Source organism: Thamnophis sirtalis, unplaced genomic scaffold, assembly GCF_051295495.1.
Source record: "Thamnophis sirtalis isolate CommonGarterSnake01/CBP01778 unplaced genomic scaffold, rThaSir2_p1.2 scaffold_4, whole genome shotgun sequence".
In the NCBI taxonomy this organism is placed as follows: Eukaryota; Metazoa; Chordata; class Lepidosauria; order Squamata; family Natricidae; genus Thamnophis; species Thamnophis sirtalis.
Window position 1 is genome coordinate 114281376 of NW_028261384.1, and position 21384 is coordinate 114302759.

Sequence of the window (21384 nt, forward strand, 5' to 3'; positions counted from 1 at the left end):
GATTACATTTAAGGGAGGTGTAATAACAAGGTTTAAGGACCCCTATTTTAGGTACTTCCAATTCTTTTTTTAAAAAAAATCCTAATAATTCAATGGTTTGTAATACAACATAACTGAGGAAATGATGGGGGTGTGGTTTAGTTTTCTCGCACTGGATTCGAGGTTGGCTGCTGCAAAGCACTGAAAAGGCCAAAATCCTGAGTATGCAGCCCAGCCTCATGAAACTCCATGTTACAAAATGGAGTCCTTCTCTACAAGCCACAAATGCCCTTCTCAAAATGGCAGCCGCCTTCCTACGTAGTTACATATAAGGAGCCCAGCGCTTGACTTTTGAACCACTTTTAGCTCGGAGAGGCGTAAAACGGAAATCATCTCTTTAAGACAGCTCCCACTTTATGAGGAAAGGAATTCTCGCCAAGATTCGTTAAGCGTATATATTTAAAAAAATTAAAGTTCCTAAAAAAATAAAAACCAGGCGACGACAAACTTTAACTTCCGCACTTTAACGGAAGCAACCATAGAGAGTAGTGACTCCCGAAAGAAAGCCCTTGGGAAGATGGCGGCGCTTTAGCCGCCACGACTTTTCCAAACTGGGCGAAGCTTCAAAGGTGCCTCTTTTAAAATGGCCAGCAAGCGCTTCCGTTCAGTCGACCCGTCCTTCCGGCGGCTGCTTCCGCGAGCGCTTCTATGGTCCTTTTTTTTTTTTTCTCCGTAAGGCGAACCTGGGATGAGGCGCATGCGCCACGGTGTTCTCCCTCTCTCTCTCTCTCTCTCTCTCTCCCCCCCCCACACCGGGTTGGGTTATATACCGACTGCAGTGCATGTTGGGAAACCGGGGGTTTTGCTGCTTTTTCCTCTCTGGGGGGTCTGGGCTGAGGCTGCATCTGCAGAGATGGTGAGTCCGGGAGGGTAGCCGACTGCGGGAGCCGGGGCCGGTCCTGAAATAGTAGCCGCGGGAACGTAAGGCCGTCCGCGACCCTCCAGGAACCAGCGTCCTCGCCCCCTTCCCTTTCTTTCCCCGGGGGAGTCTCCACTGCCCTTCGGTCGGATGCTCCTCGTCGTCTCGTCCCCCTCCGCGATCTCTTCCCCGGCTCCGTTTCGAGCATCGTCTTTCCCGACGCCCCGAAAGGAGGCGGCTTCCTGTTTAGTATACTCCCTTTTGGGGGTCCCCCCCCCCGGGATGGTCTTATAATCGGGTTTCCTCTGGGTCCGCCCCCGCCCTCGCCCCCCCCCCAGTCCCCGCTTTATCGTCCCAACAGCCCTGCCAGGTAGGCTCCGAGAAGGGTTATGGGGCAGAGAAGGCAGCCCGAATTTTTTACTCGACAAAGGAGAGGCTTTTCCTGGTTCTTGTGGGTGGCGCTGAGCCGTCTGACGCTCCCATCTTGGGGCTTCCAAGACGCCGCCCTCGCAACTCCTCTAGTATTTATTTGGTAAAGCGTTGATGGCTTTTTAAAAAGGCACCCAGAAAAGACCTCGGTTAGAAAGACTTAGATAAGTTTATCTTGGAAGGCTTGGATCTCCAAGGAAGTTTAAGGGAGCTTCTGGATGCTTTTGGCATCCAGGCTGCTTTGTATGTATGGGGGGGGGGGGGGAGTAATAAAGTTTTTTTTAAAAGTCTTTGAATGTGCAAAAAGCTTCCCTGTTTCTGGGTAAAAATGCCCAGTATACCAAACTACCTATTACACCAAATTGGTTCTTACAAAGGTTGCAAACATAACAACTCTAAACTTCTAGGTACTTTTACTCTCTAGGGCACACTATGAAAAGGCTACATGAAACTGGAAGTCCCCTCTAACCATTGAACTTGGCCAAATTCTTAGTTTTGGACTAAGAATTTGTTACCTTATTCTTCCTTTAAGGTGCTTTCCAGAAGCTTTGGACTTCAACTCCCATTAACCCTTGGTGACCTGGCCCCTGGCATTGGGTAAAATGTAAATAAACATATTTAAAATGACAAGTGATGGGTTCAATGCTACCCTGAAATGGTCAAAGCACTATTGCTGCTTCTTATCAACTCAAGAGGAAGCTATTAAAAGAGTATTTTCTTGCAAGACCCAATGTGGTGTGATCTTAAGGCATCAGACTAGAAACAGGGAGACTGTATTCCAGTCCCACCTTGGTCACTAAGCCAATTGGATGACCTTGGGCTGATCATTCTCTCAGCCCTAGGAAAGGGGCAATGGCAAGCCATTTCTGGAAAAAACTGCCAAGAAAATTGCAGGGATTTAAATTGCAGGAATTTGTCCAGTTTCTAAGAATCCAACACAATTGAACAGAAATAAAAATTCAATTTCAGTCTTTATATATATATTCCAGGTAGGCCATGACAGCCCAAGTTCAAATTCCTCCTCAGACAGGATATTCATAGATAACTTTAGGTGGGTCTCATTCATATGTATATATGTATATATGTATATATGTATATATGTATATATGTATATATGTATATATATATATATATATATATATATATATATATATATATATATATATATATATATATATATATATATATATATATATAGTGAATTGTTCATATATATATATATTATCTATGAATATTCTGTCTGAGGAGGAATTTGAACTTGGGCTCTGTCATGGCCTACCTGGTTCATAAACCCTAATGTCATGATCTTGTATTTGATTCAATCTGTAACCTGCCTATCCTCACTATATTAATTTTTTCCTTTATTATTTTTATAAATAACTCAAGGCAGCTAATGTATCTCATACTTCTTTATCTTCCTATTTTCTTCCAACAATTTGTGAGTTAGACTAAAAGTGATTGGCCCAAAGTCGCCCATCTGGCCTTCATGCCTAAGGTGGTAGTAGAATTCATGCTTTCTAACTATTAAACTAAAGTGGCTCTCTACATCACATCTCTACATCCTACCTGGTTTTCCTCCTACAACAAGCCTGTGGAATAAGATCAATTGAGAGATATTTACAAACCAAAATCAACTACACCACTTTCCTGGCTTAAGATGGATTGAATCTGACTCTCTCCAGTCCACGTTCAACATCTAAACCTCAGGGGTGAATCAAAGACTTGGTTTCTGTATAATAGGGTGATTTAAACATTAGCTATGAAAGGTTACCCTTTATGATGGAAAGAAGTTAAGTTGCCAAGATTTTGCATTCTAAATGGGCAAGTATCTAAACTAACAGATTTTTACCAAAGTAAAAGAACGTTGGATAACTTCTGAAATAGGACCAAAAACATAAAATAATAGTTTGGGGAATCTTGCAAATGTGAAGAGTTGTTAATACAGGTTTGTGTTATATATGAAAACTAGTGGTGGGATTCAGCCAGTTCGCACCTATTCGGGAGAACTGTTTGGTAACTTTCTAAGTAGTTCAGAGAACTACTTGTTGGAAGAAATCTCCTTTTGTTTTTTTCCACTTTGCAGGGCTAATCCTGTAAGGAAGGCATGAAGGAAACATTCTAGTGTTGTTTCTAGTCTAATCTTTATTGCCCTGCTTACAGAAACTGCCTCTCCGGTTAACCCTTATTACATTGTAACAGTTAAGGCGAAACGCCCATCGACGTGAGTGACCTTGAGTTGGCCACGCCCACCTAGTCACATGACCACCGAGCTCCACCTACCCAGATGGTCATTAGGGGAGAGAACCGGTTGTTAAATTATTTGAATCCCACCACTGATGAAAACTGAACTATTACTTTACCAGAGCTTTTCCAAATTAGTACCATCTAGATATACTGGACTACAGTGCCTACCATTTTGTTGTTATTCCTACTGGCTGTGAATGATGGGTGTTGTCAGCCAACACATCTGAAGAGTACCACACTGAGGAAGCCCGAATTCACTAATTCAATCTGGAAGATCTAGCATCTGTCATTCCTCTGTCAGGGTATCTTTTGTTAGATTCACAAATTGTACTAAGCCAAGGTTTGTCTAACAAAATATAATTGATAACATACTTACCGATCAAGATCTAATATGTTATGTATTCTGTCTGGTATCTATGGAGGGTCTGGTAGCATTGGTTACCTGGAGTGCCTTCTGTGGTTTTAGCTAATATGCCCAGCTCCATATCTATGTAGAGAGGAGCAACCTTGGCAAAGTCATTTGTGGTACTGGGTTCAGTCTGGAGAAAACTGTTGTAATATTCTGTATGAAGTTTAATAAAGAGTCTACCTATATTTGTAAAAACTCACCTGAGCCTTAAAGTAGGCCATAAGAACTAGTCACATGGTTATTAATTGGCAAATATGAGAAATAGGATTGTAGTATATTGTGAAAGTAGGGTCTTTGATGGCTTCATCCTTGGGAATACCTGAAGGAGGACTACATCTACTACAACTTCGAGATTCTGAGGTGTTAATCTGGTTGTTAATGGCAGTGCTAATTTTAGTACACAATTGTTAACTACTGCTTTTCTGTTCATTACAAATCTCGATTGGCTGACCCCTTGAAGACCTCAGAAGCAACAACAATGTCTGAATTTAGGCCGCTTATTCAAACAGTGGACTTGTCTGTTGCTTGGCAAATCAATCTGAACAGTATAGTTGCATTTTATGTAGGTTATATAAAAGTGGATGTAGCAAGCACATGGAAATAATTCTCAATTGTTCTATAAAACTGAGGTTTTAAGTATTTTGTATTTTGGAGAATAATTGCCTATCCTACATACAAAATTGAGGTTTTCCCAATGTATAAAACAATATCATCATTATTGATAGTGATGGCTTGTTTGGATAAAATTACGAATGCTAACGATCGCCTAATATTATGAACCGCTTTGTTGTCCAACAGGATGTTTTTCTAATGATCCGACGTCACAAGGCAACTATCTTCACAGACGCCAAGGAGTCCAGTACAGTATATGAGCTGAAAAGAATTGTGGAGGGGATTCTCAAGAGGCCTCCAGAAGAACAGAGATTATACAAGGTGTGGAGATCTTATTATAGAACTATACATTCTTTTAATAAATTATGGCATTACACTGAGACCTGCTGTTTACTAAGATGGTATATCAGTGCTTTCCTTGATCAGTTCATAGGTTTTTGTTTTTTTTAATTTAACCGAATTGCTGCTCTTAGGAGATATTTCCATCTGAGATCTTACCCTGTTAGCCTTCCAGAGGACTATGAACACCTGGCTCTTCCCCTAAGCTGGCTGGGGAATTCTGGAAGTTGAAGTCCACGCATCTTCAGGTGGGCCAAGGTTGTGAAGAACTGCCCTGAGCATTGAGTTAAGTTAGGATAGTAGTTGAGCTGAGAGAATAATTGGTTTTTAGCTTTTTTTAATGGATTGTTGCCAAACGAGATAGGTGGCCATGTATGTCCTGTAAACAAATAAAATATTGAGTTTCCAGCACCCAGAAATCTCTCACAGCCTCAGCTGTATTTTTCAGACACTAGAATTTCCAGGAGCTCTACCTTTTTCCCCCCACTGCTTAGTCTGCAGCCAAATTGTAGGGAATAAATCATTAGCGGATTCTGATAGTCTTTTGGAATCCCCACTGTTTAAGAGAAGAGGATAGCTGTTAGGCTTCTGGATTTTGCTGGTCTTTATCTCGATACTGAGTGTTTGGAAATTACATCTATGGCCTGACCTTTAGTGTTGGAAGTAGCACACTCAGTATGCTAATCTTCATATATTGCTTTAAAATCCTATACAGTAGATATCTAGGTATCTCTTCAGTGGAATAAATTAATAACCAGCCATCGAACAATAGCTATGTAAAACATTAAGAAGTTAACAACCCACAGAATTGTATCAGATATACCAATGCAATTGGTTCACTAGCCACTTAGTCCTTTGCCCATCTAAGAAACTATTTTTCTGTGTGCCCTAGAAAATTAGGGATTAAAGAATCCTTAGAATTAGAGCTCTAACCTCATACTTCATTTTTTTAGTAAGATCAGAAGTAAGGAAGGTAACAAATTGTTTCCAGTGCATACTGGTTTGCAAGTAGAACAGTTTTAGTGAAGAAGAAAAAAATACAGACTTCTTACTATAGGTATTCCACAACTTAAGGCTACAATTAAGCCCAAAAATTTCTGTTATTAAATGAGGCATTTGTTAAGTGAGCATTGCCCCATTTTATGACCTTTTTCACCACAATTGTTGTGAATCACTGCAATTGTTAAGTTAGTAACCTGGTTGTTAAGTGAATCTGGCTTCCCCATTGACTTGACTTGTGAGAAGGTCGCAAAAGGTGGTCATATGACCTTGGGACAAAGCAACGGTCATAAACATGAACTCGTTTTCAAGCATCTGAATTTTGATCATGTGACCATGAAGATGCTGCAAAAGACGCAACCGAAGAATAGTCCTAAGTCATTTTTTTCAGTGCTGCTGTAATTTTGAACGGTCGCTAAATGAACTATTGTAAGTCGAGGACTAACTATTCTATCCTTTGCCCCCAACTCTATGGCAATTTGATGTGCAGAGGACAGTTAAACCATATCCTAAACAAAGTTTGCATTCTCGTTGCCCAATTTCTTGATTTTAATTATACACAGTGGTTCATGATTACCAGACTTTTTTTTAAAGAGACGTTTCTTGCATCCTTGTGCAAATTACCCTATTTTCCAGGATGATCAGTTGCTGGAGGATAGCAAAACTCTTGGAGACTGCGGGTTCACCAGTCAGACAGCACGGCCCCAGGCTCCAGCAACAGTTGGCTTGGCCTTCAGAGCCAGTGGTGAGTGAAATTGTTGCATGCTTCTTGAAACCAAAGAAACACAACATTATCATTGAAGATTCAGACTAAGAGCCTAAGGAAGTGGTTTTTACTGATAACCTAAGGGCGTTGGCCAAATTTGCCTTAGAAAAATATTCTGTGCCTGGCGTGCTTCCTTTTGAAAAGACCCACTTGTAATGGTGTAATGCCACACATAAGATGGCAGGCAGCCAAGAGATGGCTTCCAGAGGTGGTGTCAATGTGTAGCTAGATATATCGGGTATCTGCAGCACAAGCCATGTAGAGCTTTTAGCACCTGCCATCTTAGAGCCCATCTGGTCCAGGAGTCCCTGATCACTGACTACTACCATTGTTCCCCAAAAATAAGGCCCAGCCTTATTTTCTTTTGGGCACCAAAACAAGGTCTTATTTACAGGGGAAGTCTTACCAGTTTACCTTAGGACTACCGCAACCAAGCCTCTCATGCCCCAACCTCTGTCATGCCGCTGCCCGACTTCTTCTGCCCCATGTCTGGACGGGGTCTTAACTACAGCTTATTTTGGGGGTAGGATTTATATTAGGTGCAGATGTAAAAACCAAGCTAGGGCTTATTTTCAGGATAGGTCTTATTTTCAGGGGAACACGGTAATCATGCTGAAAATTGGCAGCATAGAAATCCTCCATTTTGCTTTGAGGCAAGAAATATACACAAACTGCAGTAGAAAGACTTGAAACAGGCTTAAGGTGCTTTTTAAAGTACAGGTAGTCCTCAATTTATGGTCACAGTTGGGACAGGGTTTCTATCACTAAATGATATGGTCATTAAGTGAGTCATACCTGAATTTATGGCCTTTAAGTGAATTGTAGTTAAGTGAATCTCGCTTCCTCCATTGACTTTGCTCATCCCTTCTACAAAAGTTGTAGATGGCAGTCCCATGACCCCATCATAAAGTAATGCTAGTTGCCAAGTACCCATTTTTTTTCATCAAGTGATCTCATGGACCCTACAAAAACCTACCCTAAATCATTTTATGTGCTGCGGTAACTGCATACAGTTGTTAAATGAATCATTGTAAGTTGACAATTACCTATAAAATCTCTGTACTTTCCAGAAAGGAGTGGGTGGGTGAGAGAGAAGAATCATCCCGCCCATTTTTACATAATTGCTTCATTAGCTGCACCCCTTTTACCCCTCATTAAAAAATGCAGCTCCCAGTGGTTTAGTCCTGTTTTAGAAGCTTAAATTCTCAAAAACAGACCAGACACCCAGAATCCCTTAAGCACAAAAGTGAGATTTCATCAAAACAACAACTTGATAAATTTTAACCTGTGTCTCTCACTCTCGGTGGAGGTTCTCAGTCATCCAGGTCATAGTTGTCCCAAATATGCTTTTTCAGAAGGCAGCTGGACTTTCTAGTTTTTCTTTGAAGATTTTTCATTTCTCATCCAAGAAGCTTCTTCAGTCTCTTCACTGGATTGTAAGCTGCTCAACTACAATAATATAAATAATTATAAAATGCCTTCTGCAGGGTTGCTCTTGTAAAGCTAACTGTAGTCACAATTGATGATAGATTTTTATAAAACACTCTGTGTGTCTCCCCACTCCCCAAATCAGTTGGAAGGAATGGTTGTAGCCAATAAAACAATATTAAGTCAAATCATGATGCCCCCCCATATTGCTAACTTCATTTTGACAGGCCTTTGGTGAATTAATGAATAAATAATGTTTTGAACTCAACAGTTTTTAAAGAGTTTGAAATCTATTGTTGGGATCATTTTGAAAATGTATTGTTTATATCCTCCCCTTATTATTTTTACAAATAACTAAAGGCAGTGAATAGATCCAACATATATTCTCCTTATATTTTATTGCCTACTAACTCTATTTGAAGTTTAAATCACTATTTTGAGCTCAAAATTGGTTATGGTTGGCCACAGAACATTTCTGAATGGCTGGAACATCTCTTATTGAACATGAAATGAACCAACTGAACAGCCAAACCCACTTAACATACCAAAGGCCTGGATCATCTATTTGGTTTTATTCATACTTTTAGCTGTGTGGCTGTCAACACAGAAAGATGTGCTTAAATATAGTGATGGAATAAATTTTATCTCAGATGGGAAACAGTCTGAGATTTAAAAAATCATGGAGTTATAGAGAACGAAAGCAAATAGGGTTGCCTCAGGAATAACAACTACCATGTTTCCCTGAGATAAACGCTTGGCCTCATTTTTTGGTGAGGTCTTATTATTTTTGAGGTGCAGGAGGAGGCGAGTGTGATCACCTCATGGCTGCTGCTGTGTTGCAATATTTTTGGGGAGGGCTTATTTTAGCGCATGCACTCAAAAGCCTGATTGGGCTTATTGTCAGGGGATGTCTTGTTTTGGGGAAAACGGTACTTTTTCCTATGTTTGCAGGAAACCAAAAGAAAGATATATTAATAACCTTATTTACACCCAAGTATTATAGAATCATCAGAGCTGGTAGTGACCTTGGAGGTCTTCTTGTCCAACCTACTGCCCAAGGCAGGAGTCCTCAAACAATCTTGTGCAAATGGTAGTCCAATATTTTCTTTAAAAGCTCCAGTGATGGATCAGCCACAAATCCAGGAGGCAAGCTTATCCCATTGCTTAACAATTCTCACGGCCAGGAAATTCCTCCTTATTTCCAGGTTCAATCTCCCTCTGATGAGCTTCTACCCGTTGTTGCTGCTTCTCCTACTCTCGGGTGCTGCGGAGAAAGCATATCTTCCCTGTAGAAGCCCTTCAAATATTGGAATACTGTGTTAAGCTTAACATATCTAAATGTCTGTGGAGATTCTCAGTCACCCAGATCATAGCTGTCAGTTGGATGAGAAGCGAAATATCTTCAAAGAAAAACCAAGTTCAGTTGAAAAAGGACACCTAACACATTGAGTTCCTTTAGCCTCCAGGCCCCTTATCACCTTTGTTGCTCTTCTCTGCACCTTTTCTATGGCCTCAGCATCTTGGTCACCAGAACTGGATACAGTATTCCAAATGTGGCTTCATTGGTGTGAATGATATAGAAATAAAATGCTTATATGCTGCTGGTGATTAAGGATTAAGCAGCCACTATTTGGGGGGGAAAAATAGGTGTGAGCTGTTTATGTGCTCAACTAGTTTGCCACTGCTTTGGATTTCTCTGGTTTGAGATTTATAGTAGCCAATGATGTAACATTAAATGGAACCATTCCAAGATGACGGTGTCACACATGTCTTTCTCCCCCTTCAGAAGATGTCTTTGAGAACCTCCGCATCGATCCCTTCTCCAGCCCGCCAGAGCTCCCCGACGTGATGAAGCCCCAGGACTCCGGCAGCAGTGCTAATGAGCAAGCAGTGCAGTGAAGAAAATGGAGGCTTGTGGAGTTTGCTGCACAACCCATGGTATCCTCCTTCCCCCAGCCTCATCTGACACGGAGAAAGATATGGCGTCATCCCTTGTCTCCGATTTTGGTTTCCCTTTTAGCCTTCCTCTTCTAAGCAAGGCTACGTGTCGCCCTTCTAAGCCCAACCTCACTCATCTGACAGAGCTGTTTTCATTTTGTTTTTGAAAATAATAAAAAAGGTCAGCTGTTTTTTTCCCCCTTTTTGTTGTGCGTTGTATGCCTGTTCAGTGCAATGGAAAGAGGGCCTTAGGACAAAGAGGAGATGATGATATGACAATTATTCTATAAACATTACTGCAACTGTTATTCTGCTCGTGTCTTTATGTCAAATTGTCTTTCCTGCTGTCTTAAAGATGAAGACAGCTACTCTGTAGTTAAATACGCTATTGACACCTCCTAAGCCAGCCCCAAAGGTGCTTTTTCAAGAAGCAACTGGACTTCCTTTGTTTTTTCTTGAAGATGTTTTGCTTCTCATCCAAGAAGTGAAACATCTTCAAGGAAAAACAAAGAAAGTTCAGTTGCCCCTTGAAAAAAAATGGGGGGAAAGCACCTTTGGAACAATGATGACCTGGATGATTGAGAATCAGTCTTCTAAGGCAGCTTTCAGCCACCTGTAACTTTCCATTGTGTTGGGATTCCATCATTTAAATTTTGTAGCCATGAGAAAATTCACTAGGAAATGTAATTTTTTTTATTGCCCATCAAGGCTAAAACAGACTCCTCTATCTTAGGTAACCTTAGCCCCCTTGAAATTGCTATATGTAATCGCATGTCACTGCAATGCCCATGCAATTAATCCTCTGCTTCTTGATAGGCAGCCTGGTGTCCTCCACATGTCTTGGGCTGAAAGTCTCACAATCCCTTCCCATCGGATGTGGTTGGAGCTGATGGAGTTGACATTAAAATACTTAGAGGATATCCAATTTATCACCTATTTTATCACTGTAGTATTGCTCACTGGCCCAACTATTTTTTTTAACTAATTGTTGGATCTAGATTGCAAGTTGAGAGCTTAGTCTGTGACATCAAAGCTGATGACTCTACCAAAAGATGGCAACAGCAGCAATTCCCTGTAGTGTCACTGCCTACATGTGAGGTAGGAGCTAGCTATTTCTTCTGGATGATTAAAGCAAAAGCCTTAACTTTTTATACGGCCATGTCTTTGTCATTCTTAAACTTAAAAACCATCACCTAAAATTGCTTGGAGAAATCCAAGTTTCCTTTGGCTGTGATATCTAGGTTCTTTAAAAAAAAAAAAAAGACAGCCAAACGAGGCCTTTGTGAAAAAAATTATAAATGCTGATTAGCTTTTAAACAAAAGTATCCACATCCATGAGATGATGCAAGATAAATAGGTATCAGATTTGACACAGGAAAGAAACTCTGTTGCTTAAAATATCCATATACCACGTGCTGCTAGGAGTCCTGCAAAAAAAAAAGCAGTGCCAAAAATGAAAAGATGAAGGCACAATGGGCTGGTTTACGCTCCTAAATTTTTGACGTCCACTTTATTTTCATAAGCAAAAGGACGGAATCTATAAATGTAAGCAGCTGGCCACTAGGGGCACTAAATATTTTTTTAAAAAAACAACCTACTGTATAGTTGGGAAGGCTAAGTGTGGAAGAGAAAACTTTTTTAAGGTCTCCACTTGTTTACTCTGTAATCTTATGCTAGCTCTCTGATCAAGAAAGCCACTAATTTCAGCTCATTCCACCGATTTGTTAAAAGATTTAAGCAGGATAATCTCAGGCTTGCTGTTTATCACATTTAAATTAAGGGCCCAAGGACCAATGGGAAAAGACAAAATGTAATCCGGAATATGGAAGTTGAAACGTACCTTTTTAAAAAAAAAATACTACTTAACCCTGTAAAGGCCTCGTGTTTTCCTGAGGAAAAAGGAATGCCCCTTTCAAAATTGGGAAATATTAAAAGCATTGTCATGCTTGTTAAATCTGCCACTTTTAGGTGTTTGGTTTTTTTAATCTGATTACCATTTTTATAAAGAGTAGCACATGTTTCCTCTCCCATCATAAAATCTTTGCCATGGCATTTTAATTAAAACTATGCTGAAGGCTATTTGCGCGCACAACAAAAGCGCGCCTGACTAAAGCGCGGTGTCTAAAGCGCGGTGACAAAACCACGCGACGAATGAGCGACTAATTAGCCCCAAAGCGCGTCGATAGAAGTGCGCTGTAACGTAACCCTCAACCTAACCCTAAACCTAACTGTAAATCTTACCTTAAATGAAGGTGCGCTGTTGTCGGCGCGCTTTTGAAATCGCGGTGTTGTCGGCGCGCTTATGACGTTCGCGCTTTTGATGGGTCACGATTTGTATAATCTCTGTGTTCTCCGGCCTGGAGTGTTCCAATTTCTTATACCCGATAAACCAATTTTCTAAACTGATATTCATCCAGTGTGTTGGACTACAATTCCTGAATCCCTTGATCTACCTAAAAAACTAGTCCAATATAAGTGCATGGTGAACATTGCAGCAACTCTGCTGTTGTCCATAGGCAACAACCTACTGAAACCCAAAGACAATCTGATATTTTGTGAGAATTATAATGGGGATACAGTTTTCTCTTGGGCCACTTACTAGACTTGTCTCGCTTTACATGCATTCAGCATATAAACGTGATGAGAACTATAAAGCGAAAGAGGACTCAGAACTTTTTTCCTTAAATATGTTTTACTTCCTATTTCTCTTCAGGAAATTGATTCCATATCTACCTATAAAGGCAATTTTTCATATAGTTACCTGCAGTTTTATTTTTATAATGTTGACTGCTGGTATCTCCCAACATTTTCTATAATATTGGAGCTGACAGTCTTTTACAGCATACCATCCAATTGGGGGGGGGGGCATGCCTTAAAATGGGAAAGCTAAATCTGATTGGATAGTTACAATTTATTATCATGAATTATGTCTATGTAATGAGACCCATGCTTAAGAATCTAAGCTATGTTGCCATCATTTGTGTAAAATTTTGTTCAAGTAGTAATTGAAATTGTTATGTAATTATTTTTTAGGATATGGCTCAGTTCACACATTACTTTAAACCATGGTTTACTAAGTGCACCACAACTTGCTTAGTACAAAAGCCAGCTATTAACTCAAAGTCAGCAAACCAATGGCTTAAGCATGCTGTGTGAACTCAGCCTATGCCTGTTTCCTTAGAGGAAAACCTCATTCTCTCACATTTAGTCTAGCATGTGTAGAACTGAGTCAGGCAGTTTCTCAATCTAGATCATTCTCTGACTGCAGAATTGTATTTGGAAAGCTTGATTTTGTTGCAATTGTTTTTTTAAGAAACCATTTTATTTAATGGTGAAGATCCATTGTAATGGTTATGATACTATTTAAAGTCTGAGCCATAAAAATTTCCATCAGTTATAAGTAGTTTTTTTTAAATTTTATTTATTTGTTTAAAACATTTAGCTCCCAAAATAACGAGGTTACATTACATCCTCTGCCATGTGCAACTAGCATCTACCATTGCCCACAATCTTGCCTAGAATTGTCTATTTATGTATTTTTGTGCAGATTACCATATACGTAGCATGGAAAAATACAGACGTGTTTTACCAACCAGCACACAAACTCGAGAACATCCAATGCTGCATTGTATACAGGGTCATGTCCAGCTAAGTATTACATGGTTTAAAAAAAAAACAGAGGATCTTTGTAAACAGCTAAAGTTGTATTTTTTTGATACCGTATAGTTTCATTTAACCACTGAAGTGAGATAGAAAGGAAGCATGATGAGGACGAGCAAATATGGAAACTACCCCATAACTATAGAAAAGTGTTTCTGCATTTCAGCAGAAATTATTTTATCATCTATTTACCTGTTGAGGTTCATAAAGTGCTGGTAACTGTACCGATAAGGTTTGAAAAGCATATGCTTTTTCATAGATTCATAAATATAAATGTATGCTATCCAGACAGACTGGGGTGTTTGTTCAATGTATCCTATAACAAATATCCATGTATTCACAGGCCTAACAAAGGGAGTTGAAAAGCAAATGTATATAGCCTCACCTTTTAGGACACAAACATTCGGATTGTCCTTTATCTTGACAGAGCAAGGTCTCACATTAGGGCCGCATTCAGTGCAAAATGATAACAGACGACGATGGCATCTGGAGAATGTGGATAGATCATTTATAAGTTCTTTAAGGACAAGATCACACAATGTTGTACCTCCCTGCCCAAAAAATTGACACTTTTTTTTAGTGGCTCCAGTTTCACCACACTGGGAATCTTTGAGTGTAAACTGCCATTCTCACTAATAGAAGCTGTCAGTTACATTTTTAGCGAGATAGAATGACACTACTCAACAATTAGTGCTATAGTGGTAACAGAGATGGAAGGGACTTTGGAGGTCATCTAGTCCAACCCCAAGGCAGGAGAGCTATACTATTTTTGACAAATTGCTGTCCAGTCTCTTCTTAAAAGCCTCCAGTGATGTGGCACCCACAATTTCCAAAGGCAATTTGCTTCACTTATTGGTTGTTCCAAATTTTTCTCCTTAGTTCCAGGTTGCTTTCCTTCTTGGATTAGCTTCCATCCATTGTTTCTTGTCTTACCTTCAGGTGCTTTGGTAAATAAGCCAAGTATACACAGTTCCTGCAATTGTTCTTCATGTGCTATAGCTGTAGGATTATTTTTATTAATGCAATTTCTCCTTTTCCCTTAGTCTAATCTATTCCACAATGGAAACCTCTGAGCCATCTTCACCTCCAATGTGTTGAGAATAATCCATTAAGGAGATTGAAGTAAGGTAAAACTCAACTCCTGATGATTTCACAGACACCTCTAGTTTTCTCAGCAACATTACAGAAGTTGTTTGTCACTGCCTATTTAGAATTTTTTTTTTCTGTCTCTTCAGTCTAACCTACAGTCCTATTATTTCCTGGTCATCTTTCATGTGGCCCAGCCCTGCTTAGCTTTTTGCTATCAGAAAAATACAGGTTTAAGATGTTCTTTCCGCAGCTGCTTTAGACAACTGTATTCAATCACTTGATGCACGAACCATGTCTACAGGGCTTCCATCTATCTCTCATTCAAACTCAATTCAGTGTAACCCATCACAGCCATCACTAGATCCAGATACAAATTCGGCATTTGTACACTTTCAATCAATTTGAATAATGTGGAGAAGCAGAACAAAGATCATCAGAAGCACTTAAAGTCTCCATTGGCTTCTACCCTGCAGCTTCGTAGATATACAAAGCACAGGAGATAAGCTGGGCCACAACTGCCAAAGGGTGAATAAACATCACCCAAAACTTTGCACAGATAGGAGCAGTACCACTATATCATTTTGCCTCTTACCCACAGGGCCAAGTCTATTAAGAAATCTCTGCCAGCAGTATTGAAAGTCCTTAACTGATCAAGGATCCACAAGGTCATCTTCCCTCTTTCCTGATAAGAGATCATTGATCAGGAAAACCAAAGCAATATTAGTGACAAGCCAAGCTATGAAAAATTATTATTTTAAACCAAACTTCTAGGTATTGAAGACTTGCAACTATTTATCGCCCGTGACAAGACATACAGCACCAGTTGCAAATGATTACACTTCTATGAAAATCAGTACAAACGTCAAGGTGTTCTTCCATTTGTAGTTTTATAGCTCTTCAGTTAATATTCTGGGTAAGACTGCTCCAAGAACACAGCTGGGTGCTATCAGTTTCCTTGGGGCCAATTTCTCATAACATGATCAGGACTCATGACCGTATACTACATGTCTTTTTGAGCAAACGATTAAGAAATTTCTATGGTCACAAAAATATGCATTCTGGTTGCAAATTTTCTTGAGAGTAATTTTGGTGCTGATAATTAGGCCACGGGACCTAGCAGGAGGGAGGAGGGCAATGGAAATGTACAGCAGGAAACATGCCAAGAAGGTTTCAGAACAGGTCACTGAGCCTTCAGTATTCGCAGGTGACAATTCCCCTTCCCCCTCACCAAGCACACAAGCAAACGTCTTTCTGCTAGCAGAAACCGCAAGCCAACCACATCCTGTCTCATAAAATGGTGGCAAAAGCCTTGCCTGGTTCTTCTCTGCAGTTTCTGCCCATATAAGGCAATCGGCGATGCGCGCTATAGCTCACCGCTCATCCAATCGCACGAAGCCTAAGTGCAGCACCCAAGCAGGAAGTCCCAGTCACACATACGCCAATCTGGGTAAGCAAGCGAAGGGAGGAGAGGAAACATCTAGCAGGTTGCAATGAGGAACAGGGAAGGGATCTGGAAACCAGGGCTTAAAGCTTCGCCATTAAGGGGGGGGGGGGGAGGAGAACAACCATGGAGTTGGAGAGGGATAAATAGAGTCAGGACATGAGAAGCAAGGTTCTCTGGGCAGAGGAATGGGGTGTAGAGAAGAAGGAACTAGATGTGTTGAAGGTTATATACAAGAGCCAGAAGCAGAAACATCTGTAAATGGTGATAGAAGGACTGGATGGAAGTGAATGACACAAGACATCTGTTGCCTTTGCACACAGACAGATGCTCATATCAAAACCTGACTCTCCTGCCTGCCTTCTGTCCATCGTGTTAGAAACACTGGTTCCATCATACACAGAGGAGGGGTTCCTTCCTGTTCCATATCTAGCATGAGGTTCTCACTTAGTACATTTACATTTCATTTAGTACAAAGAACAGAAAACATTGTCTAAAGCAGGGGTGTCCAACTTTGGCAACTTTAAGACTTGTGGACTTCAACTCCCAGAATTCCTCAGCCAGCAAAGCTGAAGTCCACAAGTCTTAAAGTTGCCAAGGTTGAAGACCCCTGGTCTAAAGGCTAAAATTGCCATAAAGCAACAATACTTCATTGGGCTTTTCTTTTGAAACTTGATAGGCCAGGTTGTAACTAATTATTTGGGAATATCTTCAGGGCTTTTATTTTTAATAGCCTCACTAGCTTCATAATTAAGCCCATTTTACAAATGGACAGAAACTAAAGCTGAAAGTTAAAGGGGTTCACATCCTGCACTACGCTAGAAATTGATTTTTTTAACCCTCCCCCCCCCCACCCCCAGATAGCAATGCAAGTAGATAAAACTCTTGGTACTAGGCCAGCTACATGCATGTTTGATCCTTGATTCTTCCTGGCTGATTAAGATAACCAGATGTTTGGTTGATCAGATACCCAGACTGGTCAATGCTTCACTGGGACCAGCTACTGTTTAAGGTGGCTTTGGGAAACCTCTACTGAAGAAGTCCACTCTGGGGTGCACCAAGTTGGATAATTCGCTCCAAACTCCAACGTAATATTCCTGCATGAGGTGCTTAAAGGCCTTGTAGCATCTTGGTTCTACTCATTTGTTGATGAAAAATATCATCTAGCTCCATTTGAATGAAGGCCTGGTTAAATAGCAACATAACATTAGTTATCTTTATAGATTATCTATGCCAGGCAAGGCAGGGGGTATATGTCTACTGGCCTTCCAGCGTGGGCTTAGGAGGTACCATTATACATAGATGTTGGGTGATTCATGGACAGCCCTTTGGGCACAAGTACCCCATGTTTTATTTTGTCCTCTGCATTATTCTGTGTTTATGTGAAATTACTGGAAATATTATCAAGTGATTTGCAGGGTCTTATTATCAACGTGTGTGAGATATGCACTATATTTCTCCTTTTCATTTAGTACCAGGGTACTTATTGATGCTTAGAATCGATGTCTGATGGCAACAATAAGGTGAGTAGGGTGAGTGAATTGAAAGATAATCTTTTAACCAAGACCAGGACCCTGTGGTTAGAAAGCAGACAGATTCAGGAATAGAAATTAAGCTTGTTCTGAAGTCTCATGATAACCTCACTGAAGAATCACGTTAATAGTCTGTTGGTGGCTCAGATTTCAGCTCAGGTGGTGACTACAGCAAAGAGTAACGGGCCAGGTTGCCAACTACATTCACTTCTGATGAGATCAGACCTGACTACAGTAACACATGCCTGGGTGACATGTAGATTAGATACTGAACTATATATCTGATAGGGGTTACTAAAGTAAAGAGGCTTCACAGACAACAACATGCAGTGACAACATGGATTGACGTTTGCAGCAAGTTCTACAAGGATATGAAGAAGGGACATGGTGACTCAGTGGGTAAGATGCTGAGCTTGATCAGAAGGTTGGCAGTTCAGCGGTTCGAATCCCTAGCACCACATAATGGAGTGAGCTCCCGTTACTTGTCCCAGCTTCTGCCAACCTAGCAGTTCAAAAGCATGTAAAAATGCGAGTAGAAAAATAGGAACCACCTTTGGTGGGAAGGTAACAGTTCCGTGCACCTTTGGTGTTTAGTCATGCCGGCTACATGGCCACAGAGACGTCTTTGGACAGCGTTGGCTCTCCATCTTTGAAATGGAGATGAGCACCTCCCCCTAGAGTTGGGAACAACTAGCACATATGTGCGAGGGGAACCTTTACCTTTTACTACAAGGATTGCAGTGATTGCCAGTTTGTTCTCACACCCATCTCAGAACAATGGTGATATTTTAAGTTATAAATGCATTAGGTCCAAAATACCTTAAGGAACATTTCTTCCCGTACAAGCACATCTATTTCCCTAGTTCTGAAGGAGAGACTCCTTATATCTCAATGATGGCCAAGGAATGTTTCACTGGCCATTTTCATTCACTGTGTCTGGCTTTCCGAAATTCCACTTCTCAGGAGATGAAACAAATACTGATATTTCACTCAAATCCCCCCTTTAAAAAAGCATTAAAAATCAGAAATAAAATATTTTATTAAAAAAATAATAATTGAAAGCAGACATGTCTTTTAAAATTCAATGTGTATTGATTTTAAATGCTATAATTCATAGGTCACTGCTTTTTTATATATATAAAAAAGGGAAAGTAGCACATTAGGCCTAGCAGACATTTATAAAGTTTGTTTGTTTTAAACTAAACAGATAGGGATTGTTTAAAATTATGCTACTTAAAGCTTCAGAAGCTATATTGACATCGGATACTTAACTCTAATGAATTCTGTTAGATTCCACTTAACTCTTGTGCAAATCCAGCCACGGAGATATAGAAAACATAGTTTATGGCTTAGGAATAAGCAGGAACTAGTTCACATGGTTTAGTGCAACACGTCAATCTTGAGAATGACTGGTCGATACTACCACGTATATCCATAGCAGAGAAGAAACCTGGATGTTTTACTCCAGAGTTAAGCAGAAATGTTCAAATTAATGTAATTGATTCATCCTTAAGAGCAATTGGCTCTCAAACAAATCCTTTCTTACCTAAATACAAATGGTTTTAAACAACCTCCTACACTATGGATAATTAAATCCAGATGCTGTTCTCTGTTGATCGATATTCATTAACATTGTACATGCTACCTTCCTGCATCATTCCAGTCTCAAAAATTACCTAGATAAAAAAAGGCCTTAATTTTTTCCTTTTCTTTTTTTTCTCCAAATGCTATATCACTGAAAAATCATGAAATGCAGATGAGCCCTTGGTGAGGAGCCAAGGAATAAATTGTACGGGGACAATGAATAAGGGTCTTTCCGATAATGTTGACTTAACTTTTACAGGTTTTAAACCCATTTCTGTTCCCCCCCATAACTACACATGCATCCAGAATGGGGAAGTGAGGAGAACAGTATAATTGGAGAGGAAGCAGGTGGGCTGTTGGGTGAGGGAAAGGGAAGCTACTAACTAGTTCTTTTTTTAGCCCAATCAGTAAAAGTAGAAATTAAAAGTCTGAGGTTTAGACACACATGGTATCTTCCACCTGGTTGTTTGTGTGTTGAACCCATAAGTATGGAGGCCCCTAACGAACCATTTAGTATCTTTCAGTGCAGCACTTTAATCATTTTTTTAAATGCCCCGATTATTTTTGGTAACAAGATTGGTTTTAATCTTAATTATTTGTATAAAAAATCCCTATCAAACAACTTCTTCCTCTTCACCACCACAGAGGAAACGCTTGCAATAATAAGCTACATAATTTCCTCTGTGTACACACACACAAAGTACACTGTGTTCGAGGGGGGGGGGAAGTTTAATTCATATGCCAACTTACCCAAATTCAATCCATTAAATCAATATGCGTTTGGCCCATTTGTTTAATCACATGGCAGCTTCAATTTATTTGGGGAAAAGGGTACTGTAGAAATTCCTATGTCAGTTCAACTTTTCAAACCAGATGGCCTCAAACTGCGCCAGTATTGCAGGTTTAAAACAGGTTTGCCACAGCTGATCAAAAGCCCTGGCCATAATTGCCAATTTCTTTCCCCAAACTTACATGTTAGTCAGAGATACCTTTTTCTACCATTTCATATATAGGTAAAGAAAATGTTCACCTGTAAAATTCTATGCTTTGCTTTAAGGGTACATGAACAGGTCTAAATCCATGGGGGAAATATACAAATTGATGAGCCTGCCCGCAGACAAAGCACTAACATGCTGTTCAAACTTAGCTTGTAATTCTATTGTGTATTCAACAGTTCCAGATCTCACATTAGTGCTTCCTTGGGCTACCTGTAAGTTCTTGCTTGAAGCAGAAGTCATAAAGAAGATGGACGTATCTGGCCAACTGAAAGAGCATCTCCCAGTCATGTCCCAGAGAAACCGTAATACACAAAAGGAATGAGAAAATTCATCTGGGAGATTCATACTATGGCAGAGGGGAGTAACAAGGGGCATGTGATTTCTGTGAGTTTTGTGGTGGATACAAAAATAGACATTATTTTAAGGAAAGAACGATGACAAGATGCTAAGGAAGTGACAGCTAGAAGAAAATAATGCTGGGGCCCACTGCATTTAAAGGGACTACAGATAATTCTCGACTTACAACAGTTTGCTTAGTGACCATTCAAAGTTACACCACCACTGAAAAAAGTGATGCCACCGTTTTTCACACTTACGACCAACCCCATGGGCAACCCCCATGCTCATGTGATCAAACTTCAGGTGCTTGTCAACTGACTTGTATTTATGATGTTCTAGAGTAATGTTTTGTGACTCACTTAACAACCGTGTTATTAACTTAACAATTGCAATAATGCACTTAACAACTGTAGCATGAAAGGTTGTAAATTGGGGCAAAATTCACTTAATAAAGGTCTGTCTTAGCAGAAGAAATGTTGGGTTCAATTGTGGTCGTACCACGAGGACTACCTGGAAGAGAGTCCCATACAACATCACTTGAAAAGAAGAAAGAGCAGAGATGAAAAATTACCGGTCTGTCACTGCTCCAGAGCAAATCCAACCTTTTGAGAAATACAATTTTCCAGTCAAGAACTGGCTAGAACATGCTGCTTGGGGAATTCTGGGAGTGAAGACCATG

At 40.1% G+C, this 21384-nt stretch overlaps 1 protein-coding gene and 1 long non-coding RNA gene across 4 annotated transcripts; both read left to right on the plus strand.

Annotated features, from left to right (window-relative positions):
* Positions 1-738: 738 nt before the first annotated feature.
* Positions 739-10253, plus strand: ELOB (elongin B). 3 transcript variants are annotated; one of them, XM_087713754.1, is made up of 4 exons: positions 739-895; positions 4779-4913; positions 6567-6675; positions 9911-10253. In XM_087713754.1, exons 1-4 carry the CDS (start codon positions 893-895, stop codon positions 10021-10023), a joined length of 360 nt encoding a protein of 119 aa, XP_087569880.1. In that variant the 5' UTR covers positions 739-892; the 3' UTR covers positions 10024-10253. The 3 variants fall into 3 exon arrangements, with proteins under 3 accessions (XP_087569880.1, XP_087569881.1, XP_087569882.1); XM_087713755.1 differs by having other exon boundaries at positions 9914-10253; XM_087713756.1 differs by lacking the exon at positions 739-895 and adding an exon at positions 942-960.
* A 3727-nt stretch (positions 10254-13980) lies between these two features.
* Positions 13981-21170, plus strand: LOC148046285 (uncharacterized). The gene is made up of 3 exons (XR_015696470.1): positions 13981-14849; positions 17725-17775; positions 20543-21170. It is a non-coding gene; the product is annotated as an uncharacterized LOC148046285 (long non-coding RNA).
* The last annotated feature ends 214 nt before the right edge of the window (positions 21171-21384 follow it).

Bases quoted from the DNA above. Each gene is read 5' to 3' on its own strand.
- ELOB (XM_087713754.1), top strand. The intron at 4,914-6,566 runs GTGTGGAGATCT...CCTATTTTCCAG, and splicing joins AAGAACAGAGATTATACAAG to GATGATCAGTTGCTGGAGGA. The intron at 6,676-9,910 runs GTGAGTGAAATT...CTCCCCCTTCAG, and splicing joins CTTGGCCTTCAGAGCCAGTG to AAGATGTCTTTGAGAACCTC.